This window comes from Grus americana, chromosome 8, assembly GCF_028858705.1.
Source record: "Grus americana isolate bGruAme1 chromosome 8, bGruAme1.mat, whole genome shotgun sequence".
Classification (NCBI taxonomy): Eukaryota; Metazoa; Chordata; class Aves; order Gruiformes; family Gruidae; genus Grus; species Grus americana.
The window spans coordinates 19,773,057-19,801,002 of record NC_072859.1 but is presented as its reverse complement, the minus strand read 5'-3'; the positions used below and the strand labels follow the sequence as shown (position 1 = coordinate 19,801,002).

General features: G+C 39.4%; 1 protein-coding gene across 1 annotated transcript in view; it reads right to left on the bottom strand.

Moving 5' to 3' along the window:
• The window catches only part of COL24A1 (collagen type XXIV alpha 1 chain), a 148,215-nt gene that overhangs the window by 30,301 nt on the left and 89,968 nt on the right, over positions 1-27,946 (bottom strand). The window contains exons 25-38 of the mRNA XM_054833635.1: positions 24,692-24,745; positions 22,789-22,842; positions 21,718-21,771; positions 20,915-20,968; positions 12,982-13,035; positions 12,637-12,681; positions 12,476-12,520; positions 11,161-11,214; positions 7,853-7,906; positions 6,825-6,878; positions 6,577-6,630; positions 5,195-5,248; positions 4,491-4,598; positions 417-470 (exon numbers count right to left, since the gene is read on the bottom strand). Coding sequence (XP_054689610.1) covers positions 417-470; positions 4,491-4,598; positions 5,195-5,248; positions 6,577-6,630; positions 6,825-6,878; positions 7,853-7,906; positions 11,161-11,214; positions 12,476-12,520; positions 12,637-12,681; positions 12,982-13,035; positions 20,915-20,968; positions 21,718-21,771; positions 22,789-22,842; positions 24,692-24,745 — 792 coding nt within the window. The remainder of the gene's footprint in view (positions 1-416; positions 471-4,490; positions 4,599-5,194; positions 5,249-6,576; positions 6,631-6,824; positions 6,879-7,852; positions 7,907-11,160; positions 11,215-12,475; positions 12,521-12,636; positions 12,682-12,981; positions 13,036-20,914; positions 20,969-21,717; positions 21,772-22,788; positions 22,843-24,691; positions 24,746-27,946) is intronic.

Genomic DNA, 27,946 nt, shown 5'->3' with positions numbered 1-27,946 from the left:
AGTTTATGATTAACCAAAGCATATAACAGCTTTATTTAATAGGAGTGTTACATTTACGTATGTCATTTACTGTAGTTCTTCGAATGTCTGAACCCAGAACTCAGTGGAAAAAAAAGACTCTGCTAAAGCCTTTCTATTTTTTTTTGTGTTTTAGCCAAAGCTTAACATTTTTTGATAGCAGGAGGGACTGTTCTGAGTTGCAAAATCACATCCTGATACAAATTTAAATTTCCTAAGGTCCTGAATGTTATTGACTGCACAGTGATGACAATTCTAATTGCTATGGCTAGCAAGAAAAAAAATTGGCTTGAAGCGTGACATAAACCAGGGATAGACTTGGTGCAATGGAATAATCTTGTAATGTAAATTTGACTTTCAAATAAAGGAAACAAATTGGGGAAGATGAAAAATGCTACCTTCTTTCCTAAACGGCCCCTCTGACCTGGATTTCCTGGTGTTCCTTCGGGACCCTGTACATTTATTAGGGAGAGAAAAAGGAATTATTGAAAAAGGCCCTGGAAACATGTTTAAACTGTGCTCCAAATTGGATAACTGAGCAGGCTTTTGTAATGCAAAGAGGTGGGAGGAAAAATCTCATTAACTGTGGCTGTGAGCAAGTTAGTAGGACTGTTTCAAGTTACAGCAGAAGTAAGTGGACAAGCATCGGGGATCACTTACCAACCTATTGAAAACACACTGAAAATAGAGGGAAAACCTCAATAAATCTTATCCACACAGAAAATATTACTTTAGGAATCAAATTGCTTCAAGACAAACACTGGATTTAGAGAAAAACAATACACAGCCAGAGGAAAACTAAGAAAACCTTGGGGCTGTCAAGTGTGAAGAGCAGGGCCCTGACACAATGTCTCAGCAAGTGCTGGTGCCTACCACTGCCCTCCCTCTTGGTGACTGTGTAATTGGGTGCACTGCCTGCAGATGAAGGGTGCTATGGAGCTACAGCCCCACTGTCCTCTAGCTTCCTTCAAAAAATGATCCTCCCAAAGGGGGCTAGATGTGTCCACCGCTCACCAGTTTCAATTTACGGAAAAGCTCGGTGAGGTAGAGGAGGTAATTTAGCTTCGGTTTTGGATAAAGGGAGATATATTTGGGTTTGAGTCATTGTAGTGATAAGCCAGGGTAAATATAAACTGATTTGTGAAGCTCATTTGTTGCTTTGTAAACTTTTGTATAAGGAAAATGTAATATTACTCTCACTCCCAATAAAACCCTGAGACGACTGATTATAGGAAGCTGATCTCCATGTTTAGACCAGGATGTTGTGATCTGTCCACATGCCTAGAAGGAGGTTAAACTAAAACTGTGATGTGAACACTCCCAGACGCCAGGGAGGAAGAGTGGGGAGGGAGGCAGCTCTGCAGCCGCCTTTGGAATGTGTGGAACAGAAACATGAAAAATCCCCCACTAACCACATCCTCCCAAACATCGAATTGCCGGACCCGCCTGTCTCACTGAGGCACAGAAGCACTGCTGATGTTGTTTACTGTACACAAGTATAATTACCTACAATGTAGATATGTCAGGGCTGAGCTGCTTTATGATAATTTCAATGTATGAAAATTCTGAGCTTCTCCAGAATTGCCAACCCAAAACAGAAAAAAAGTCAGGGTGATATCATTGTATCAGAAACAAAAATTATTCTGTAGCACACTAAGTATGCTGACAACTAAGAGAACATTTTTTTCCTTCACTAGGAGAGTAGTTCACTGTGAAGATTCCAGGACTAAAGAGTGCTGATTGTAACACTGATGCCTAGAGGATAGAGGGGACAGTGCTCACAGCCGTTGACAGCTGGCTTCCAACTGATGTTTACTCAGACTCCATCATCACATAAGAGCTACAGAGAAGGCAGCCAAAGACTATGAATGAGAACATGATGATTTTTGGTAAGGGAATCTGATGTCTGACTTCAAGCTACATGCTTGCTTTGGAAACTGTGCTCCAAAATATTAGTTCGCATTAAGAAGTTGCATAAAACATCAGCAAAATAGATTTTATAGATGGATTTTAGTGGCTAGGAGTGATGCCAGAACAAATATGCAAACTGATCTAACAATGTTGACTACGGATCCCAATGCTCATTTACTCTTTGACCTGTGTAAGCTTGCTGCCATTTCTCTCCATCTGCAATCTCTGTTTCACTTGTCTATGGCAACTGGTGCTCTCATATGTTTATTTAATTCCTTTCACAGAGGCACCAAAATGAAGTTAGTTAAAGAATAAATGTCTTAAGAACACAATGGAAAAATTAAATTCATTCTTTCCTTTCCTTACTTTTTATAGTATATGCCTCATTACAGGGTGATTGCAAGGTAAGAAGAGAAGGTCCACCAAAGACATAACATCACACCACAGCACAGAATTATCATCTGAAGTAGCACTGCCCAGCATGATAGACCCTCATTTCTGGAAGTCAGTGCCTGCACAGGATGGACAGCATCCATAACGTTGTCTTTACAACACCTTGGCAGCAGTGTAGAAAGATGCAGGAAAGGCAGGCCATCCTCTGATGGCAACTGATCGGGTATCAACAGCAGAAATAATTTGGATTATCCAACATCTGTCACATGATTATGGTTTTAAGTCACTTTTGACCTGCCTTGTATTCCTTACCAGAGAAGACGCTATAATCCACTCCAACACTTTATGAAATCCTCTGCTGTTGGTGTCTGTGTTACAATAGTTTTGTAACTAAAGAAACCTCAATGTTCAGGATTTCACTTTTTCTAGAAATATTATTTTTAGACCTTCCTTTTGTTGCTAAGGTTTATTAAAAGCAATGACAGCTAAACATCTAGGTGGTAAGAACAAGAGCACAAAATCTTAAATTGGAGCCAAATCTTGTGTGCTCTAAGGTCTAACACTTCATCATTTACAAGCTGCTCAGAATGGCAGTTCTTTGCCCCAAGGAACTTTTAATCTAAACTAAAAACTAGATAGCTCTGGGATAGTAAACAAAGCCACGAGTAGGGAAAGCGATACAAAACAACGAAAGATCTTACCACACAATTTATGGTACTATATGCATCTTGCTGATTTCTTTGGGTGTTTTTGAAATTTAAAGAATGATCTAATACCTTGAGATTGCTCATAGTCTCCAAATGAAGGTGAGAATAGAGACTAATGATAGAAGGTTGTCTGGAGAGGAGAGATCTGAAGTGAGAGGCTCACATCATGTAATGTCTGCGTCTGGCTGACAAGAGATGAGGAATCACAGATTTAAGATAGGAAAAACACTTGTCTCTTCTCTCTACCAACCCTGAAAAGTTGAATGTGTTGGGTTTGCGTGGCAAGGTTTTGGTAGCGGGGGGGCTACAGGGGTGGCTTCTGTGAGAAGCTGCTAGAAGCTCCCCCTGTGTCTGATAGAGCCAATGCCAGACGGCTCTAAGACAGGCCTGCCGCTGGCCAAGGCCAAGCCAATCAGCGCCTCTGTGATAACATATTTAAGAAGGAAAAAAAACCAAGTTAGAGAGAGCTTTTGCAGCCAGAGAGAGGAGTGACAAGATGTAAGAAGCTCTGCAGACACCAAGGTCAGTGCAGAAGGAGGGGGAGGAGGTGCTCCAGGCGCCGGAGCAGAGATCCCCCTGCAGCCCATGGTGAAGACCATGGTGAAGCAGGCTGTCCCCCTGCAGCCCATGGAGGAAGGATGAGGGGGTGTAGAGATTCCACCTGCAGCCCGTGGAGGACCCTGCGCCGGAGCAGGTGGAGGCACCTGAAGGAGGCTGCGGCCTGTGGGAAGCCCACACTGGAGCAAGTTCCTGGCCGGACCGATGGACCCGTGGAGAGAGGAGCCCACGCCAGGGCAGGTTTGCTGGCAGGACTTGTGACCCCATGGGGGATCCCACGCTGGAGCAGTTTGCTCCTGAAGGTCTGCACCCCGTGAGAGGGACTCCATGCTGGAGCAGGGGAACGATGAGAGGAGTCCTCCCCCTGAGGATGAAGGAGCAGCAGAAACACCGTGAGATGAACTGACCGTAACCCCCATTCCCCGTCCCCCTGTACCGCTGAGGGGGGGAAGGTTGAAGCCGGGAGTGAAGTTGAGCCCGGGAAGATGGGAGGGGTGGGGGGAGGTGTTTTAAGAGTTGATTTTATTTTCTCATTCCTCTACTCTGTTTTGCTTAGATGAATTCCCTCTCTAAGTTCGGTCTGTTTTGCTCGTGACGATAATTAGTGAGTGATCTCTCCCTGTCCTTATCTCGACCCACAAGCGCTTCGTTATACCTTTTCTCCCCTGTCTAGTGAATGAGGGGAGTGATAGACTGGCTCTGGTGGGCACCTGGCCTCCAGCCAGGGTCAACCCACCACACTAAGCCACACAGAAAAGGGAGGCAAGCTAAATTTAAAGATGGTCATCTTTAATTGCAGTAGAAAATCAGAAAATAAAAAAGAAAAGCAGCAAGCAAAATTAAAAAGAAAATAATGACAAAAAGAAATGAACAAAAAGTCCACTTAAACCTGAAAACACTTACAGGAATGCCCATTATGCCAGGTTCACCAGGGGGTCCAGCAATTCCTGGTAACCCCATCTCTCCTTTTTCACCACCTTCTCCAGGAAGTCCCTGATCTCCAGGGTCTCCCTAAAACAAAGAAAAAATAAAGCAAAAAAAAAGAGCTTAGTCCATCTGCTGCTGCAGATTTATTTATTCTTGAGAAAAGTGAATTCTGAATCTTCAATTTTGACAAAACGCACACTAAAACTGATGGGAATCTTACCAGTCAAATTCAGATCAGGCTCCAAGTTAGGGTAAAGCCCTTCATCTCATTCCTGCTCTCCTACAGCCAGATTTTACCTCATCCATCTCTAACTACCTCTGTGACATCCCCTGTCCCAGCACCTGCCACAGTCCCTGGCATAGCATTGATCCAATGGAGGGAGTGGGGCAGCCTTAGGCTTGCTCTCTCCAGCATGATAGTCACCACAGAAATAAGCTGTACTCAGTTCTCCAGTTTGCATTTCTCTGTCAAGCCATTCAACTTTGCAGCCCTTGCAGAGTGGGTATGTGCATAAAAGGCACAAGAAAGCCTATAATATACAGGGTCTCCTATATTAAAACTAAGTGCAATCGACTGGGCTCTGCTGACCTGGTGAAATAGGAGGGGAAAAAAAAAAAAAGATATTTGAGTCCTTAAGCTAACATGGCTGGTTTATATCTGCTATAAAAACTGAATGTACCTTTGGGCCATCTTTTCCTTGAACACCATCTTCTCCTGGAGGTCCTGGTTCACCCTTGTAGAAAGGAACAATTGAAAACAGTTATTGCCTAAACTTCTCGACACACAAGTTTTGCCTTGGAAGAACTCAGACTACTTTCACATATACTTCTTATCTTTTGGACAACTTTTATGTTGCTATTATAGTTTGTCTTCATACTTCACTGATTTACAGTGACAGTCACAGCCCTGTGAATCTTGAACACAGGGAAACATAAAAGATGATCAACATTAGAAAAATGAGGCAATACTATGTCCATATGACACGGGAAATTTGGACAGTGGCACTGAGATTGTTTGGTTTCAGAGTATACAACATGTAATTACACTAACCTCAAAAATATACCTATTCTGTCCTGAAACTTCCGTATTTATGTAGATTACTACTATATTGGTATGTTTAATGGCTCAGTTTAGGGCCATGAGCAGCTCATCATTTACCAATAGCACTGGCACCATGGCATTTTAGAATTTTTGCCTTTCCCAGGTAAAGACACTGGCAACTTGCAACTTTTGATGCAGACAGTAAAAAAGCAAATACAAGCTGCCCTACTCTAATAACATAGTATTGTAGACATAGTGGTATGGTTAAGTCCAGAGCACCCACTAAGGACCAGTACCAGGAATTACTCTTCTCCAAGGACAGACAAAATTGTGGAATGCACCTCGCTGGAGATTTTGGGCAGGAGGAAAAAATGACAGCAAAGAGCTAACGGAACAAGAGAGTTCAAGACTTAAGTCTGAAAGGATATAGTTTATGCTCTTTTAAAAGCATTCTGGATAAAATCTGTTTCTAGCACTTTAAAAGTTTTTTTCAGCTTTCAAAGGTAGGCAACTGTTTGGGTCAGATGAGGGGGGTAAGACGCACAGGAAGAATAAGCAAGGGCACAAGTGCTTGGTAAAATCAAGTGCCGAATGAGCCATCCACAGCACCAGAAGCAAATCAGCTGCTTTAGATGGTGGTAGAGAGAGATACCCTTCTCCCCTGAGATCATAATGTTCCCATTATTTCACCTAGACTGGGTATCTGTACACAGCATTATTATATTCTGTCATCTTAACAGCTGGGCTGGACACCCTTGGATGCTCAAACCACTTGAGCACACACCCTTCAGGCTCAAACTACTCACTCATGTGTCTCAATGACACGAGAAACTAGAAATATTTCAACTTTATAATCAGTACTCTTCTTAACTTGCTACAATATTACTTTTTTTTAAAAAAAGTATCAGACAATAGCTTCTTATTGAATTCTTCTGATAAATCAAGGTTTCTCAGCCTGCATTTCTCACACATTTGTAACATACTTTCCCTTTTGGAAGAAGATTTGCATCCATAGCTTACCCTTAAACCCTGGTCGCCTGGTACTCCAGCCTTCCCAGCAGGTCCAATGTCTCCCTGGAATACCACAAGAAAAATAAATCATTGGATTTTAAGGGACAATGTTCCTAACAATGACAGGTTTTACATATAATGCAGTCATCATGACAATAACAGTATTTCTTAATGGCTCATTTCCTGGACGCTACCTACTTGGCAAATCAGATCACACTGATTTACCTTTATGGAAATTTGAAAATTTCAACATTTACCTTTGCGCCTGGTTCTCCCTGCAGGCCAGGTTCTCCTTCAGGGCCAGGAGGTCCCTGCATGGTACAAGAGCTACTGTTACCAATAATAATTTTGCAACCACCAAATAATACAGCCAAAATTGAAGCAGAAAACCAGAATAAGACACTGGGAAAGATGCACATCTGCAAAATCAAATTAAAATAACACCGTTCTTTTTCTCACTAGAGCCCAACAGAAGAAAAGAAAGGATGGTATAGTAGGAGTTCAGGAATTGCACTCTGGATCAGGAATGTATTGAAGACTCAGCAGTACCACTAAGCCTGTACCTTTCATCATAAATTATGAGCAGGCTGAGCAATCAGCTATCTTTTGTGAATCTGATGGACAGCTTCATCACTGTTTAGGCTTGAAGCCAAGTAGAGTCTTTGGAGAACAAAGCCCTTTTTGGAGTCTTCAGCCCTTAAAGAGTTAATGGTATTAGATTGCTTCTTGTAAAGTTTACATTTAAACTTTAATAGTCAGTTAGAAGACTGGCTTTTGGGTGACTGAGGAAGCGCATTTCTTTGAATAAGCCAAATCCCGTCTGTTCTAAGTGAGCTCATCCCTCAGTTACTTCATTGCAAATGTAGCTAATACATTCTGTCATATTTCTTTCAAAGAGATACTAAAAAAAAAGTAAAAAATAGAAGCAAAAGTTAGCAAGAAGACCGCCTGCAGCTGCTGTTCTTCATCTACCATTTGCAAGGACATAAGATTAATGCTGTTCCACTGTGTAACGCAAGAAGAATTGTGCTTCCAAAAAACACAACCCAAAACATTCACCTTCTAGGTATAGATATCATGAATGTATGCCTGAAGACAGTGCTCACAACAGAAAAAGCTACTTATTTTAGACTTTTTGTTTTGGTAACAGCTTTAAGTAAGAAAGTCTCTCGGCAGCTCGTGGTATTTAAGTCAGTTGCAGGTAATAAAGTTTCTAAACACATTGTCCAGGCTTATTCAGTTGCTTGAGTGTTTGTAATTACTATATAAATGATTAAAAGCTCACCTCAAAACCCATTTCTCCAACAGGGCCAGCATCCCCTGGTTGTCCTCTTGGACCCTGGTATTAAACAAAATTTTGGATGCATCATTCAATTAACATTAAAGTACGTTGTAAACATTGAAGTACGTAGTATAGTCTTTGTCTCTTCAGAACTCTTCTAATTGGCATAAAGAAGAGTATTTCATTGTCTTTCCTCCTGAATCCAACAAGTACCAGGATAGCATACAGTACTGAGACTGAGGACCTCACTGCTAATCTTGACATACTGAAATAATAGATTTCAAATAATAGAACAGATGTCTCTTCTTTTAGACCAAAAGTAAATTATTATCTAAACTAAGCTCTCCTCTTGATTAACTGAGACTTTGTTTAATTAAGACTTGTTAGACTGTCTGGTTTGCTTTGTGGAAAAGCCCACAGTCTGGTATGGAATTAACTGACAACAACTACTGTGTGCTTCACTATGGATTTAGCAATGTTTACACAGGACAATCACTGAGGTGTAACGGACTAAAGGCTGGAGCCTTTTTGGTAATCTTAGTACCTATGCTATAAGCATTTTCTTATAAGCCCTACCATAAGTAATAAATTTATTGCAGTAACATGTAAGGATCATAGAATTGTTTAGGTTGGAAAAGACCTTTAAGATCATCAAGTCCAACCGTTAACACTGCCAAGTCCACCACTAAACCATGTCCCTAAGCGCCACATCTACACATCTTTTAAATACCTCCAAGGTGGTGACTCCACCACTTCCCTGGACAGTCTGTTCCAATGCTTGACAACCCTTTTGGTGAAGAAATTTTTCCTAACATCATTTCCTAAAGCAGCATGCTCAAATTCTCTCCACATGTTAGATTGTCCATTTCTGCTCACAGAGTGGGATTTGTGTGCTGGGGGGTGTAGAGGTTGCCTGTAACAGCTTACAGCTGATTCCATAGCCGCTATGAATGTATGTCAAGACAAATCAACCCTCTGGATGTACCCAGTCTTTGAACTTTCAGAAAGTTCATATCCATTTACCCCTTTGGGAATCATCTGTGTTTAAGTACACTCTAAATTAAAAACATTTTGCTGATCTATTATTCTCATGTAAAAGAAAGATGCTACTACCTATATTTATGAGAGAAGTTTTTTAAGCAAATATTTTGAATATTTTGCTCTTTTTTGTTTCACTTCCTCTTACAGACTATGCATATGGTTTTGCTCCTCCTGATCCTTACAGTGATAATGCAAGTATATTCTTCCCTTGCAGCAACAATGTAAACTGCATATTACTAAGAGGATTTCACCAGATGCATAGATTTTACCCTATAGCTTCATTTAAGTGTGAACAACAGAAACTGCAGTTAATTTCCCATTGAGAATTCACTTGGTTCTAAACTAAATCCATCAGTTTTTATTTGCAGCAACTCCACGGCATTCCACTAGGCAAGCGTCACAAAGCTTAAGTTTGATTCCCAAGTCAAGTAATTCTTCATAGTATTGCATGGAGCTAGGTCTGCTGGATTGGTAACGTATCCTTCCCCTGAGACTTTCAGGGAAATTCGGAAGCCAAAAATTTACAGCAATATAGGGACTCCTTTTAACCATTAACAACAGGTAATATGCAAAGAAGGATTTTACTGAAACGTCTGACAAGTAGGTAAAGTTACAGCATAATTTAGATCAAGCCTGTTACTACAAATAGTTCTAATTGCTTACATTTCTCTGCTCCTCCACCAACAATTAGGGTTTACCTGCTCTGTGCAGAACTAGTGACAGGGCCAGAGAAACTGTTTCAGCAGCTGGCTTTCATGAAGTGACCAGCTGACAGAAGATGAAATCAAGCTGCTTGGATGGGCAGTTAAAAAAAGGAGCCACACGTTTCATTTTGTAACATCTTGTGCCATTTTCATCGCTTCTTTCTCGCTTCACAGGCCATTTTCCAAAGATATTTTACTCTTCCAGCACTTGAAAGAAAAGGTACTCTGTTCACGGGACAAGCTTTTCTTATTTCTGACACTGCATGTATAGATTCTATAATGACGAACACAACAGAAAAGTAGGCTGCTCAAAAGTAGACCATTTAGATTAGATAAGGCTGACAGTCATTCTATTATATGAAATTCAGACTTGACCAGAAAATGGCAGGAATTTTATGTATAAGCCTTGTATTGTAAGGCTCTCAGATGTCACAACATGAAGATTAAATAAGTGAAAGAGACAAAGTGACAGGAATCCAATAATAACTGTTAGAAAATACTTTTTCTGTTGACACATTGTGCCACTCCTACAAGTTGGCAGCTGAAGTTAAGGAGGCAATTATATCCGAAAGAAAATTTATCAAAATAAAACCTGTTGTTGGCTGTTGGAATTTTTCTAGCCCTCAAAAAAAGTGCGGTGGCTTTCTGTAAGCATGTCAGCCTATGGATTAGTAGAAATAATATTTAGTAATATTAGAAATAATAATAATTAGTAGAGATAATATACTTTATATCAACAGTTCACTTTCAAGATTTAACTATATATCATTTGATGTGCCAAATATTAAATTAACTACATATCATTTGATGTGCCAAATAACTGCAGAAGAAATGAAAACACACAATTTTTGACAGCTCTATTAGATTTCTGCACTACAAAATGGCAGCCTTCTCCCAAGTCCCCCTAGGACCTTACACACTCTTTCACTGTATTTATATAACGTGATTTATCCCCATAGATGGTGATGCAATACTATTCCTGTCACGGCTACACCTTGCAGCACTTTGCATATATTTGCTGCAGCTCCTGCATGATCTTCCCTTACAATATTAGCCACATAAAAGTCACTGTGGCTTTGAAATAACCATCAGAACAAGAATCCATCCAGCAGAGGAATGTTTGAGGTTTATTATAACAGTCTCTCTTTTGTTGAAAATTTAACCTGCCAAAAAAGATGTGGTCCCTGAGTTCCTGAATAACTACCCTAAAATTTGCCTGAAAAAATCCACCACTAATATCTGTATTAGCACATACATTTACATAATCCATAATGTAGATGTCTACCTCAATGCAGTGTAAAGCCACATAAAATTGTGGTCCAGATTCTGCCATGCTGTCTTATGTTGTGCACCCCTTACTACAGCGCTTCCCAACATGATTAACAGGTCTCTCTACAAACAAGTTACACTAAGCAAGGGAGGCAGACTCTAGCCCTGCAGCTTTGGCACAATTACCCCACAATTCCAGCTGGCAATACTGAATCATGGTAAAACAGAGCTTGAGTTACCAGGGAATTCAGTATAATATGTGGAAATTTTTTTAAGCAAGCATAAGGATCAACTTACTGGCTCTCCCATTGGTCCCCTGTCTCCTGTGGTTCCGGGAGGCCCAAGCAAACCCTGGAAGATTAAAATAAAATAAAAAAATCACTGGAAACAAGCTGTTTCATATTCTGTGAAAAGCCACTTCCTCTCTTACTTCTGCTCACTCAGCTTGCTCAGAAATACCCAACAAATATGTGCAGCCCTTCCTTCTGGTTGACGTGCATTGCCGTGTCACTAGCTTCCGTGGCAGGTAAGGGACCCCTGAATAAATCCTTCCTTGGTTTCTTTTACATAAGGATGGATCCTAGCTGACCCACCACTTACTGGTTCCTCATCATTCTCCTTAGACTCATGTGCTGCTTGTATGCACAAACTGGGCCTAACCACAATGAGTGTCCAGCCCTACAAACTGTATTTGAGATGATCAGTAAGGTTCACAGCCCACTTTTCTTTCTGTTCAACATGGCTCATAGCATATCTGTCTCAGTATATACTTTCTTCTAGAAATCGTAGCTGTAGGAGTAGTAGAGCAGTATCTTGTACTTTGCAATGTACTAATTCCCATCATTTCAACCGAATGAGGTTTTGCTTCATTCATTTCTACATATATAAATACATCTCAAAGGCCTAATGAATGAAGAAGAAATGAAAACCCATCACGTCATAGGTAAGAGGCAACAAGCTCCTAAATCTGAGAAGAGGCAAGAGAGGTACAGTGACAACCAACAGTTTGAGTCTCAATTTTAGCACAAAATCACCACCACTACTGCTTTGTTTCTGCTTTTCTGCTTGCTTCCTTACTGAAAATCCAATACAATTTGGACTTAAAAAGAAAAGTCTCAAATACAATATGCTAGATTTCCATTGAAAGAAGCCGTAAGAGCAAGAATTTCCTCCTATGCACGTGATATACATTTTACACATTGTTCTATAGTTACCCCAACATTGATAGTACACGACTATTCTAAAAATATATCAAAATTATTTTTCTGTCACAATGACTTTTCTTCCTTAAAACCACAATAAAACTAAAAAAAACCAAAGCAATTTCTAGGACCCCCCTACTAACTACAATTGCTATTTCTGCTGCAATTTGCTATCATATTGTATTCTGTAGAATATCATCCATGAAAACACTGGTCTTGTAGCAGACTAGACCACATTCACATTTACTCTCACTTCTGCTCCTGATTCTTTGTACGAATAAACGCAAACTGTACAGTCCAAGTTTTCCATCTGCTCTGAAGCAGATAAATTCCCTCATATCCGAGTGTGAAACAAAGTATGAGATTTTGTGGGGTTTTTTTTGTAAAGTACTAGAGAATTTCATACTCACAAGTGCACCCTGATCTCCTTTTTCTCCTGGATTTCCAGCTTTACCCTGGTCAAAGAGAAGTATTGAAAGACAATGCTGGTTTCAGATAATTTCCAAACCCAGCTAAGAAAATAGCAGTAACTCTATTAAGGGTTACTACAAACCTTGGCTCCAATACTTACAATGAGCCCAGGAACTCCTTTCTTTCCCGGATCTCCTCTTTCTCCCTGATAAATAACCAACAACGTGTGAATTCTATGTGCATTTGCTAGATAAGCTGCATACAGTTGCTGTCAGTTTAAATGCTGGGCAACTCCATGGAAAGTGCAGATTAAGGCTTAGATGGGCTTATACCATTATAAGGAAGTACCTGAAGAAGGCAGAAATTTGCAAATCTCCTCCTGGATTAAATGGAAATTTAGGACTTCTGACATGCTGGGTTGTTCTTTTGTTTGTTTGTTGTTTTTTCTTATCTGTTACGGTCTATCTAAATGTTTTGCATTGTACTGAGCAATGCAAGCACTCACCTTAATGCCTTGTGTTCCTGGTTCTCCTAGAGGACCGTCTAGACCTCTTGGCCCCTGAATATTGAACAAGTGATTTGGAATATTAATTATGCATTATTTTTGATTACCATCAGGGAGATGCAACATATGCTTTAGGAGAGGGGAAACATGTTTCATTAGCATGAAAACCAATTTTCATTGTATGTTAAGTATGAAATAAAGCTTCAAAGAATAAAATACATTTCTGGTTTGCTGAAATATGAATTTAAGAAGAAAGATTTTTTGAAAAATTTGTAAACAAAATGTTCAGGGTCTCTCTTGGACTCAGCTTGCTGATATTTTCTGCTCTCTTTTCCATCCACTTTGTATGCATGCAACAGACACATTTAGAAGCATTTAGATGAGCACTGGCTATATAGAGTGCTTTCTTTTGAGCATAAGTTGCATATGCAAAAATCCATCTTGCTAGTAAGACTCTAAAACAGGCACAAAGTTCTTCCACCAGTCAATCAATTTGAGGCGAGATGAAAAGCAATTTATAATCTTGCATAGTGAACTGCTCTATTGTTAGACTAAAATGTCTCTTGCAAATTGACTTTTTATAACCAATAGATGAACAAAGACAACCTGTTATATTATTGTATTACGACACAGCAGATATTTATTGCCAAAATATTCAGAAATTATTATTTAAGATTGGAAATCTAAATCCATTAGTTTACAAGCAAATGAAAAATCCTTAAAATAGATCATGAGCAAAATGGAAAATACTATTTTATCCATGCTGAGGTAGGAGGTTATTTCATAATTCTAAACACCTTGACTGTTTGGGTATAGAAATAAAATTAAAACCAGTTGTTAACAACCTAAAGCCAATGATCACTTCAAAGCAAGAGCTAGATAAGTATCAGGACAGAGCCAGGCTCTTTACAGCAGCGTGCAGTGGGAAGATGAGACACAACAGCTTTCCTGATGGCATCTTGGCTGGGCTGGCACCAGAAGGACTGGCACACTGCTATGGCAGTGCCTAGAGGAAAATGATCTGCATTTTCAGAGTGCATTCCTGAGTTGTAGAGAACCTTACATGGTGGGTCATGGTGTATAGTGCCTGGCATGCAATCATGACTGACTTCCAGAAAGTTGTAATACTGTTATAAGCTCTTTTGTTACTTATTAGAAAATTACTTTGATGGAAGCACATCTGATTTTATTTAGATTACTTTCCCTCAAAAATGTCTGTGATTTCCATGTCCCTCTTGAATGTTTTGAGACAAAACACAGCAGAATTCTGTTCTCTCTGACCTGGATTTACTGATGCACACCAAAACCTCTGTCAGAACAGAGGGTAAGCACCTACTCGCTTCTCTCTGAAGCTACAGTGAAAACGTCTGACTGGTAACTCAGGAACAGTGTGTATCCAGGATCACTTAGGCTTTCCTCCCAAAACGGAAAGCTCTCAAGGAAAGGCCTTTCCTGTGAGCCAATATATAATTACAGCCCCTGGCAGAGCCAGAAATATCCCATGAGAAGCTTACCTGTCAGCATTTCAGTACTGCTGCTTCTGGCCAGCACAGGGGAACACACAGAAACCACAGGAAAAGGAAAACGAACAGGCAGGTCTGAATACTTTTGATACCTTGGTAGTTTAGGACACAGCTTTTGTGAGGCAATCCTTGGGTTAGCCTAGCCACCTTTCTTGTTTTGGCCTAAGCCAGGACTGAGTATTTACAGGCATTTTTTTATGCTAGAGGAGGAAAGAGACTACAGAAGACAACACTCTGGGTTGCTGCGTTGCTCTCAGTGAGAAAGGTCCCAAACCAAAGGATACTGAAGTCTGTGGAAAAAATTCCTAGTGACTTCAATGCACTCAGACACCAGAACCAAAACAGTAATGGTGTTTTCAAGGGTGATGGAGGCCTTTATAAGAACAACAAGTTAAGATTATGTAACTGTATAAGGCCAATTATTGAATTATTATATAGCATAATTTAAAAGAAAGCTAAACATCTTCATCAAACTAATGTCAGGTTACTGACATCTATAATGCACACACAATGGGTTGTGACAAAAATTCAAGGCAGACTAAGCAGATTTCGAGTCCCATGATCAGATATTCCTTTCAGGTGAAATGTCTCAAAGAATGGGAGGAGAAGGGACAGGAGGAAACTTTGAGATGGAGTGAGGACAGGTCATTAAGCTGGGGGGTAAAAGGGGAGAGAAGCTCACAGAAGAGCTGCAGAGGAATCACCTAGGGCAACATAGGAAGGGGAAAATTGAGAGTGTTAAGCTGAGCAATTGCAGAATAGTTTTAGTGTTTCTCAGACTTTTTAGATACATAAACTGTCATTTGTCTCTGTGCACCCTCCACAGGGCTGATCAGGGGATAGAATCTCAAGATGAAATATTCAAGGAGAAAAAAGGACACACTTTATTGTACAGATTTGTGTAATAAAGAAACTTCTTTCTAGGTTTTATCTCCTATCATTAATAACATTAACAGATAAATTCTTTGAACACTTGTGACTTCCTTTTAATCATAACGGGGGTCATAGCTCGTAGTTTGAGAAACGGTCCTGTCAGGAGACTGCACAGGATTCTCAGTCTGTGTTAAGTGCACAACACACCAAAACCCTCCTGCTAGTCACACAGATCTCCACTTCAACGGAGTTCACATCAACAGCCTAATCACTAGGAAGAGAATGACAACTGATTTGATCACTAATAATCAAGCAAAAAGGCCTACCATTCAAAACACCAACCTTCTACTATGTAATTTTGAATAGAAAAAAAACAAAACAGAAACCAATATGATGCTCAGCTTCTGGCTCTGGGCCATGCCTGCCTTTAGCCAGCCACAGAACAGTATGCAGGAATCCAAGGGAAAGGCAATTTAATATTCTAACAAAAGCACACCATAACATTCCTATAAATAGTATGGTGTGACTCATTATTGGCACAGATTAATTGGATCTGTATAATTTCCTACTATAGCTAGTACAGAATGAGATACACACATGATTTGCCTGCTGTTATTTAATTTAGGTTGCAACAGAGCTGAGGAGTAAAGCTGCCAAATGATTGCTGCTACTATTTTCTTTGGCGTGGATTCAGCTTTGTTTCTAAAATGGAACACATTACATTGAAAACTCCAGGATGATAAGCTGAGAAAAAGTTCATTAAGAAGGCAAGAAGCACCACTTAACTCTTTTTGTTCTTTCTCATCCTGCCTCCTAAATATAAGAGTGAAAATACCATAAGCACACTATGTAGCTACTTTTTTGGTGGTTGCTCTTTTTTGGTGGTTGATACGGAAGAATACTAGAAAGTGACATCAATTTTAGTCTCACTTCCTTTGAAGAATTAAGACAGACAAACACACTCAGCTATTGATACACCACAAAGCACACTGGCCACTTGTTTCACATAACCCTGAAGCACACACATTTTTCTAGGTTCCATATTTCTTGCTGTGAGAAGTATGAAAGATATCACTCATTAAAACTCTACCGGTTGCTACAGACATGAGCTCCTGTTGCCTGACCCCAAGTTTACAGCACTTAAGTCATTTATCTGCATTTTCAAAATTGAATTTCATGAGCTGCATTCCAGGAAAGTAAGAGGGGAAAAAAAATATTGCTTTTGAGCTTTAAAATACCAAACATCAGCCTGAAGAATACTAACTGCTAATAATCTTAGCAGCTACTGAGAATTTTGCTTACGTCTCACAAAATGAATCTAACAATACAGGAACTCTTCCTCTCAAATTAAATGCAACAGTTGTATTAGTTGAAGATTATGGTATGAACTAAAGCAGAACCAGTCTCTGACATTGTAGTTTTCTTCTCCATACATTAGCAATCCAGAACAACAACAAAAATGCTACAACGGCTTCATGGCTGCCTACGCTGCTACCAGCATGTCTTCCAGACTAATGTATTTCTTCCTTCTGGTCATGGAGAGAAATTCCTTCTCTTGGATACAGATATTCCCACTCCCCAGAGTGTCATTCTGCCATTGAAGTATCTACAAAGCGGTGTTCTCCCTCTGTGTTTTCCTGAGATTAACACTAAAAAATAGAATGAGATTAACACTAAAAAAATAAAACCTCCCACACGATTCCAGCTGAAGCACATCAAGTCTGGAGCATGAGCTGAGGAAGCTCTGTGCTAGCACTATGCTCAGTGGCATATCCCTCCAAATCCCCTGACAGCGAGATACTCCATTGACTCCTAGACATCCTGCCTTCAGCTGGCCAGAACTCCTGCCTGTACCACAGCCTGAGCAGCTGGATACTCTCAGGCAGAAGTAGGCTGCTGGGTAATCTTGGATGCAAACTGGTTGCTGAAAGGTCCAGAATTTATGAGATGAAGGAATTCCACTCTGTGACAGTGCAGAAGTAGAGGGTCAGTGCTCCTAAGACTTCCTGCAGATTCCAGCTGTGAAGACGGGATACGTTCTTGTTTCAGTACACAACAAAGGGGAATTTCCATATGCTGCTCTTTAACTTCTGTATGTGACTGTGGTATGCATTTTTCTGAGGGCTGCAAACAGAGTTGAGATTCTGACACTTCTCTTTCTGAATCAAATTCAAATTCATCTGGTGGTGATGACAAACCCCAGGTTTCAGGCCCCCCCCCCCCCCCAGATATTTTCCTTATTTGAGATTCTGCTTTGGGTCTGATATTTTGATCTTGAGAGCAGACAAAATTCTCAGGGGCTTCAGTGGGAGTTTGTTCACAGAGCCTGAAGATCTGGGTCTGTTCTGAGATCCCCTTCCCTGAAGCATTCCCAGTCATGCTGGATGGAGGCAAAGACATAAACCACAGCTCCAAACTGGGACTTCCACAGGGCTTGGGATGTTTGGGATTTATTTTGAGTGATCTTTAATTATAAGCAGCGTATTCCATGATGTGCTGCCAAAATCATAGAGACAGACTCCCTCAAAGATTCCTGTCTCAGTTGGCAGAAGATGTGACGCTCCTTAAATAAAAACTATCTTCTACCTTCAAAATAGAATCTAAAGTAAACTAAGTCGTTCCCCCATAAAAACAATCACCAGGTAGCAGATGCTGCTGGGAAGGAGGAGAGCCTGCAGGGGAGGAACTCAGGCTCATGTCAGTAGCTTGGATCTGACTCCAGCCATGGTGATGCTGGCAGACGGGCTTGCTGGGGGGGAAGGATCAGAGGAGGAGTTGAGAGGGCAATACTATGTCCAGAGGAATTAAAATGTACAACCTGCAGCAGTTCAGTACGAATCTCAGAGACGACTATTTACACAAAATTACTTTTCAGCTAGCCTTCTAACTCACTGCATCCTATAGGCCATCAGTCAAACAAACTCCAGTGGACCGATAGGACCCAAGGGATTTTCCTTTTTAGATGAAACTCAAACATCAGCATTTTACAGTGAAAACGAGTGCATATGCGTACTCATCTGTTGCCACTGGTTTGTGTGTCCAAATCCAGCATAACACTTCAGCATTTGTTTCACTTTCAGACACGCTCCTACTGAAACCAGAGAGGTAAGGCACCTGTTTGTTTTATTGAGTCAGGTCACTGAAGAAGTGGTGCCAAGCTACTACTTCTTTTCAGCCTCACAATTGCTTTGCATTTCTGTTTTGATTTACATTTTCAAACCTGCCTGTGAAGCAAAAAGGCTGTTTTTTCCTTCCATTCCACTAAACCAAAGCAGAGATTCGCATTCCTGCCAGAAAGCTGCCTCAGTTACAGACACAGGGCTCCCAGGAGCCCCTGGAGCCTCTCTCCACTGAACGCACTTGCACAAGCACCTTTGGAACACTTCAGGAGCTACTGCTCCACTAGTTGATGCCTGGGGTTGGGCACTCCTGCTTACACCAATTCCTGGTGCTTATCAGTGGGGGTGGATTCTTGCCCTCTGCAGCTAATTAAGGTTTCTCTTCGAATTTTGTTAGATATGTTGCATAAACAAATATATCTGCATTTCAATTTTGCCTGACAAACAGATCTCAATAAATTCCTTTTTCTGGGCACTGATAGATTACGTACGTGTGACACATTTGGTTGAGAAAATAAGCAGGTAACCTGTAAGGTGTGGGAAGCATTTGCTATTTCTGCATGTAAAATTATCAAATTAATACTGAATATTTCTTATTGTATACGATTTTGTGGTTTGTTTTTTAACAGATAATTCATTATTAAATTAAAATGTCCATTATTAAATTAGCAAATTAATTCCTCAGAAAGAAATTTTTACTAATATATCTTTTTAAATAGGCTTTAAAAACCCCACATCTATTGTAAGGGAAAATTGAAGACTATTTTCAGATGACCACACCGATTCTTTCTGATGATGGTAGGTATGCTCTTTTCCATGAGCTGCTGAGATAACTTCCTTAATCCTGAAACGCAAACTCAGACAAATCTCCTACTGATAGGTACTTCAGACAAGCACAAGAAGTTCTAAGTGTATGTAGATATATGCTCAAATCTGCTTCACCTGTTTAAGGAAACTGAAGTCTGGGATAAATTATACTCCAATGTCTGAAACTAAACAAAACAAAAAAAAAACCCCAAACACTTGGCATTGCCAGCTGGAAACCTCTCTAATACAGGGTAACCCAGAACCACTACTGCAGACTTTTAACAGAAATGATACATTTCATATGCTACATTTCACAAATTGTTCCTACAAACTGCACCATGAACAAAGAGGTAAATTAAAACAGATTTCTTCTGAAGGAGGAGGAAACCATACTAAAGAAGGAAGATTCATTTGAAACATGAAGTTTCTCTCATGAATAATCCTGTAGTGAACCATGACGTTGCTAAGCATTGTATATTTTGAATATAGAGAAGATTTGAAATATTGTATATTTCAAAATATTTCCTATTTTGAAAGTAATGAACATACAAAATATGGTTTCAAATATCCTATATTAATATTAAAATATATAACATTCAGATAGACTATTTTGAATATACTGAAAATATAACTCTTTACCCAATCTCTTATTTAATAGTTTAGCAATCATGAAAAAGTAATGTAGAATATATAGTTAATAGATTTTTTATTACAAAGTTTGCTAATCACAACATTTTCTAGTCTAAAATCTTATGGAAAATGCAATGCGTGCTTATCAAGTACCTACACTTGCTCATGCTGCAACCGAACCCATCTATACTATGAACTGGAATTGCTTCCTGCAGGCACCATGAGCTCGGACTGCAAAAACATGACCAAAAAACCCTCCAAATCCAGGAAGTGCAAGCAACTGGTGGGGTTTGTGAAGGAAGGTGTTTAGGAAAACCACACAGCAAACTATCCCTAGGTAACAAACTGTAATACTTTCATTGATACTGATTATATGCACTGTGATCAAATACTCATACAAATTGATATGGACAGACTCCTCCTTTGCTTGTGTGGGCTTTGGATTAGAGTTTTGTATACAGTGAAAAAATGGTTCCCATTTCCCTGATAAAAATGCATGAAATGGAAATGACAGTCTAATCAGAGGTCTGAGATTCTAGCATACACTATCTTCTGACTTTGCTTCTTCCTGTCTCAGAGCTACATTTGGGTGATTTTGATTGTCTTTCCAAAGACATACATGACATGCAGATAAAGAAAATAGTCCTTAAAATATTGAAACAGTCCAATGGTAGTTATAAATGCCACCATTTGTGTATTTATGTACACAGAAAATAAGTCCAGTGGTCATTGTGGTTCTGGTCCTGGTCTCAGCTGAAATCAATGACAAAACCCCATTTAACTGTAATGTGAGGAAAACCCAAGATTCATACAGTTTCCTACATGGAAATACAAGTATCATCTGTCTGATTTCAGTACAAATGGCTTAAATTTGGAGGATAGAGTTCAAAGGAAGCAACTGGACATGGGTTACACGTCAGATTCATATTGGCAACGCACTGCTCTCTGCTCTAAGTTACATGAAACAGCAATATTACTTACTCTTCTTCCCTTAGGTCCCTGTGGCCCTGGTGGTCCTCTTGCCCCTGAAGGTCCCTACATGTCAAATAAACTTATTATTCATTGTCTTCTATACACAGATTACTGAAAATCACAAGGCTCATGCTCATTGAGTAATAGTCAATGCAACCAATACAAACCAATCACTTTCACTCATGGTTCAAATTCAAATAATTGTGTTAGTACAATTAATCTAGAAAAATCTAAATAAGAGACACTAAGTAACTTTATTCTGAATAAGAAATCATGATGTGACTGTTGGATGAATTACTTCTGTCCAATATCCCCAAATTGCTAAAGGATACTTGCATTTCAGCAACGTTATGTTAAAAAACCTAATAAGTTCTGATAAAAGACTCAGGTTTTGTCTGTAATGAAGACATAGTAGCCAAGTCATAATGCAATTATACACAGCAAATTAGAATTTCTTTTTTATTAACAATGAAACTAAACACATCATTAATATATTTAAATTATATTAGGCATCAGTGAATTAAAAATAAAATTGCTGTGCAATTATAAACCATCTTAAAAAATTCTGTTCCCCTACTTGTCTCAGAGTGATTTTTAAATGGATGAGTAAATTATATAATTAGTTTTCCTGTCCCTCATGGATCATCCTGGTAAAGAGCAGGTGAACAGACTTTGTGTCCGGATGGGTAAATTTTCATGACAGCTTTATAGACTGCAGTACAAATTAGAAACCATTCTTAGCTTCAGCAGAGCACAAAGACAATTTGGAAATGCTACACTTTATGTCAAACCAAAGCACACTTTATACCTACAGGTAATCCTTCTGGCCCCACAGGTCCAGGGCCTCCTGGAGGTCCTGGGTAGCCCTAGAATTGAAATAAATACGGAAAAGATAGAACAGTTTTATCAAAATTGTTATTATAAAACCAATAATAAATCCAGTTATTTACCTGAAAAATTGGAGATAAGTTAATAAAATGTTTAATCTTGTAAGATTTACTCCCAAAATTTTGTTTAGAGCACAGGTATTTGTTTGGATATATCACAGTAATCATTAAAGCAACCTAAGATGTTTTTCCACACAGCACTAGCTGATGACATGGATTTACTGAAACAAAAGCTGCTAAGTTCCAAATTAATTTCAAAATCCTCATGTCAAGGCTGTGACAGTGGGAACAGAAAGTGGTCACATCCTGGTGTGGGCAGGACTGACCAAGACAAAATGCATTCTCTATGCTTTCTGGAGCCATCACAGTGCTCGCTAGCAAACACACAACCAAACCCTAACCACTTCTCCTTGAGAACTGCAACATGAACGTGACAATGGGTGCATGTGTATAGCTTTTTATTTCTGTGCTCCAACAATGTACTTAACATGACAGTGGCCTCTAGACTGTCTAATGCTGCGTGAAATGTTGCATCCTGATTTAGGACAAGTGGGGTTGTCAGGAAGCCAGTCCTTCCACCAGAGTGGCATGCAGGGGCTGCCTGGATACTGCTGTGCAGTAGAATTAGAAGTGATGCTGGTTACCAGTTTGTCTATTAGAGTAACCTGTGTTAAACCAGTCTACATAGGAGATCATTCATTTACTTTTCTTCCTTTCAATTCATTGTGTTTAATTTTTTTAATGTAAGTCTGCTTAGAGCCATTTTTTAAAAAACGCAGTTGCTTTGCTGCTTCATTCAGTGGATCACTTTGTAATGTCACTTCCGTAGAAGGGATAAAGCTGCTAAATGAAACTTCCTAGGAATGACACATCATAAATACTATTATTTTCCACAAAGGTTGCACATTCAAAAGAATGAGAATTTATTACTGTTTTGGAAAGTAAAGCACCTTTGTAAGTAACATAATTATGGATTCTACATTATTTGTGACTTACCATGACACCTTTCTCTCCCGGAGGACCTACTGGTCCTGGGCTCCCTCGGTCTCCCTTTAACAAAAAATTAAAAATAAAATAACAGTGAGCGCTCTTTCCCTGATTTGTTCCATCTCCCTCGAGCCAGGCATATCTGGCCAACGAGGCTAACCTGCAAAAACAATACCACAGCAACCCAAGAGGTCTTTCATGAGGGTTGTAGCCCATAGTCTGCAAGAGACTTGGTTGCTAAAGGGAATAACTTTTTGCAGTGCATAACACCATTGGTTCAGGCACTGTCCTTCAGCAACAGTGCGGAGGCCGTTTTTCACTTTTGTTGAATTTCTGCACTCCTTCCTCCTACAAACTCACCCACATTTTGAAAAGATGATAAAACTGAATTTCTGTCTTCCCTTTTCCTAGAAGGCTGAAGAAGAGATTTGGTACATCAGTCTTTGTGAACTGCAGCTAGCAAATGCCCTTTCTCTCTGTTAGGGGCAGCACATTTATGGTTATGTTGTTCTTTAATCTATAAAATTCACCACAACAAACAAGCTGAAAAGAAAATTTTGCTCCCCTCTCCCTCATTTCTTCAGTATGTTTTAGGAAAGCAAAGATCTAAAAGCAAGACCAGTCCTTCAGCATACTTTCGCATGTTTTATTCATATAAAACATCCAGTCCAAACATCAGGCTTTGTTGTAGATTATCCCCATATAAATATTACCTTTTTATTGCAGATAGTACATACAACATAGTGATAATGCTGTATTTTTTGTTGCACACTGTTAAAGACTCATTTCTTTGAAATAATTACACTGGAAGCATGTTTGTCATTTAAATCCGCATAGCATGTTTACATTGTACTGTTTAACCCATAAAGGAGGAAGATAATAAATTCTACATAAATAGCATAGCAATAACAACAATTATTGCACCATGAAGAAGCTTGCTTTCATTTGCTGATAAATTAGTCTTTCACTGCCTTTTCCTTCCAAGCTAAACTAGCAGCAGTATCCCAAGGTAATCTTTGTTGGGCCAATTTTAATTATAAAGAATAAGAATCCTTTGACACTGAATTCTAAGATGATATTATTATTAAAATCATATGAGACTTGTCTAAATTATAGTTTTAACAAGCAGTACTTTCCATGGACGTATTTCCTTTCATAGATTATATAAATTATAATCAGATTTGCATGGAAGTTCTAATACATTATTAAGACTTTCTCAATAAAATATCTAAATAGCAGCCACCAGTCTAGGTGAAATAATTCAGCCCTGCAGGGAAGAAATATAAATGGTGCTGGATCATTCTGACAAACAATTATGTATTTATTATAATTGAAGCTGACATGCAGTCCAGTAATGGTTTCCTGTTTTTCAGTTTTAAAATACTTCACCTAAATAAAACCATGTCAAATATGTTTAAGCTATTTATACCGTTCTAGTCACATTAAGTTTGCCAAGCTTTGCTTTCATAAACACAACTGTTACTGCACAGCAGACAAAACTAACAACGTTGTCGTCTTTACTCAGTAAACGCACACAGCCAAATTCTACCTTTCTACTTTTGTCTCTTCAGTATGTAGCAGTGTATAACCAGTGACTACTGTATAAACCAAGCACAATTTATCCCACTTTCTGTGAATCGATAGCAGTGGATAGTAAAGGAAGTGCCATAATATAAGCAAGATATCAAATCTATCAGCTCTAAATTCATTGCCAAGTGAAATCAAGGATGCCAGATGCATACCTCAAATAACAGCATTTGGGTTACCATTTATTACATCCCTGTGCTCTGAAATAGCTACATGAATATTAGCATTGTCAGTAGTCTGTAAACAATCTCTCACCAATATTTTATCACCCCAATGGTTTTCAAAGCTGATTTTTGCTGCTGAGTAGTCAAATACATTATTATACCTTTTCACCAAGGCTTCCAGATGGCCCAGTTTCTCCAGGTAAGCCAGCTGATCCCTGTAGAAAAAGCAAGCAGACTTTTGTTAGTACAATGTCCATACTAGTCCACAGTTGGCAGCTCCCCAGCGACCCAGCAGCAGAGCATGGCACATTTCTTCATCCCGGAGAACCACTGGTCTATTCGTGTAAGTGCTCGTTTGGGGAAGTGCAGGCTGCACAAGATAACCTGGCTTACAATCTGTGCAGGAGGATCACTGCATCTAGATACACCAACAGTAAATGGCAACTGCGGGAAAAGAAATTACGTTAATTTAATCATCGTACTGTGCCACCACCTAAGGTCTGCCACTGAGCTCCATCTTGCAGTGCTAGAAGCTTTACAAACACACAATTAAAGGTGATAATTGCACTCTGCTAGTGCTTCAGTCTGACCACAAATTTCAAGGGGAGTAAGTTCAGTGGAACAAAGTAAATGCCAGTCAAAACAAAAATTATATTGGATCAGATGGTGTCAGAATTTTCTCTTTAAGTGTTGTAGCCCCAAATGCCTTTGAAGTCAGGAGATCAGAGCTTTTCAGTCCTTTTAAAAATGAAATAACTCTCTCCCGAGGCTCTCCCACAAATTTCCACTGGATAGAACAAGTACCACCATACGGAATAGGAAACATGAGAGGAAATACTTTAAGAAAGCTTATTCCCAAGTGCTTGCAATACACTCTTTATTATCAAACGAAAAAGAAAAAATAATTATAGTGCAAGGCCCCAGTTGAGAAAAGTATGAAATGGTGAGCTTGAAGAAAAAATAATAGGTGACCAGAGTACATCGCATGACTGCTCATGAAAGATGGCAGAAACATGGAAGCTCCTAGTAGTGACATAATACACAACTGTACTGTGTCTGTAACACTTTAAAAAGCAAAAATTATTTGCCCTTTAAAAGGTGCAAATAAAATGGAAATTCATACATTGGCATTACTATCTCTACACAAGTAGGAATGTACTAACTTAAGCAGCACTACACTGGCACTTAAGTGAGATTTTTTTTTAAAAAAGCATTACTTCTGAGCTCATTAGACAGCTTGTATTCCTTTCAAGAGCTTATTAGTAGTTTATTCCATAGAAATAGTGTCATAGCAGAAAGACAACATTCCAGTCTGAGATCTCTGCTTTCAGGGAAAAAACCCCAAACCAAAAAAATCCACCTTTTTTTAGCTTTTACCTGTATAATTTCAATAGAGTTCAGCCTCAAGTACTTTAACATAACAGGTGCAAAGTAACTAAGGCTTTATGATGGCTTCTTATTTTCTTGGACTGCTAGCTCCTCTAGAAATCTCATAGTTGAAATATATTGCAATAAGCCATTGACAGAGCTGCCTTTGAGGCTGACAATACTGGCATAAACTACTTTCTGGAAGGGGCTAAAGAGATAGACAGGAATCTCTTTGGCTGCTGGACTAGTCTGTTATGCGTGAGAACTTGTGTATTATATGTCAGAACTGAGATGTCTCTTGGCAGCAGCCAAAGATTTGTCCTGGTGATACTGGCACTAAGGTGATGCGCAGACGTCACTGGCAGGAATGAGGGACTTCCATGACGAACTCTGAGAACGAAAGCTACCACTGCTACCAGTCATGGCCAACAGTGGGCCTCAGCACCAGGCAGAAATCTGAGAGACAAAGAACTACCCTCATCAAGATAAGGGATGTGGAGGTATGGTTTCAAAAGGCTAAAGACTAATCACTTTGATTCTGTCCTTTCTGGAATAAGAGAAAACACAATCAGAGCCAAGATGTAACTCAGACCTATTCTCCATCCACAGAGACACTCCTGATCTCCCAGCCAATGCCACACTGTTTACAGGACTGAAGACACTGATTAGAAAGATGGATAGCAGTGAAGCGTTTACGATACAGCCCCTAATCAAGTCCCCTTTTCAGTTCAAAAGTATTGTCTTTTTACTTAGTTGCTCTGGTCTGAAAGAGAAGGAATGACTGGGAAATAGTGATTGTGAATGTGCTGTTGTATTACCCAGCACAGTAGGTCTAGCCTACACCATCTTCCAGAGCGAGGACAAAAGATGGCTATCAAGTAGCAAGCTTCCTAGACATTGACTGTTCCTCAGAAGAAAGTAAAGAAAATTTACAGTAAAAATGCTGAAAGAAGAAAGCAGATTTTTGTTCATACAAAAGATGGGAAAAAACCTCTGCATGAATGGAATATATATGGAAAGCAAAAATAGTCAAGATGGCAGTAAGAATTGAAGTCAGTGAAATGGTAAAGGCAATAGAGACTTCAAGAGGAATGGAAGGGAAAGAAGTTCATGACAGGTTAACTAAATCCTCTTCCACTCCTCCAGCCAAAACAGAGAGCAAGTGTCTGAGACTGGGATAAAGATAGGGTAGGTATGTGCAGAGGCAAGAGTGGGGAAAAAAGCTTACTTAGGAATATAATTTTGGTCCTTAAAACAATTAGTAGCATACAGTGAAGAAAAAGTGCAATCAGAGAGCAAAACATCTTGTTCCATCAATACATTAGCTAGAAGGTACTGTTTTCCCTATGGACTTTCTTGAAGATCACATGGCCCCTTAAATCCCAGATTTGGATTAGTTTATTATAGACACCAGTCACTAAGACTGGACTGAGGATTCAACTCTTCCTCATTCTTATGTAAGAGGATGAATACAGTCCAAAGCAGGTTTGTTGAGGCAGTGTCTTCCAGCATCCTTTCAATCTTTTGGGAAGCAGTGGTGGATTCCAAAAATCAAACTGAATGTATTAGGCAACAGAAAAGTAAAGCAAAAAACCCCTCAAATCTTTTTAAAAAAAAAAATCATCATGCTTTTAAACCTTATTAAAAAAATAATCATAAGCTTTCATTTACAAGGATTTGTGTAAAACTCTCCAGTGACAATAACAGCATTTTAGAAACCTTCCTGACAGGAGCATTTTTGTGGAAAATTAATCAGAGACCAGATCTCAGAACTAACACATGCCTGAGAAAGACAAAAACATCTTGCCAGAGCATATGCTCTGTGTTATAAACTGGACCGTGGCTGAGTAATTGAAAACACATTGTATACTTAACGCAAACCCTAGTATGGAGTAATCCATTGAAAAGCTTGGTAGTGAGAAATGAATATTCAGCTGGTTCCAAACATTCCTGTGGAAGCAGTTACCTGTCAGGTTGTACACTCACAAGTTCTGCTGTGTTAACTGAAAACGTTCCAGTCCAATGTTATTTAGAATTCAACATTTTCT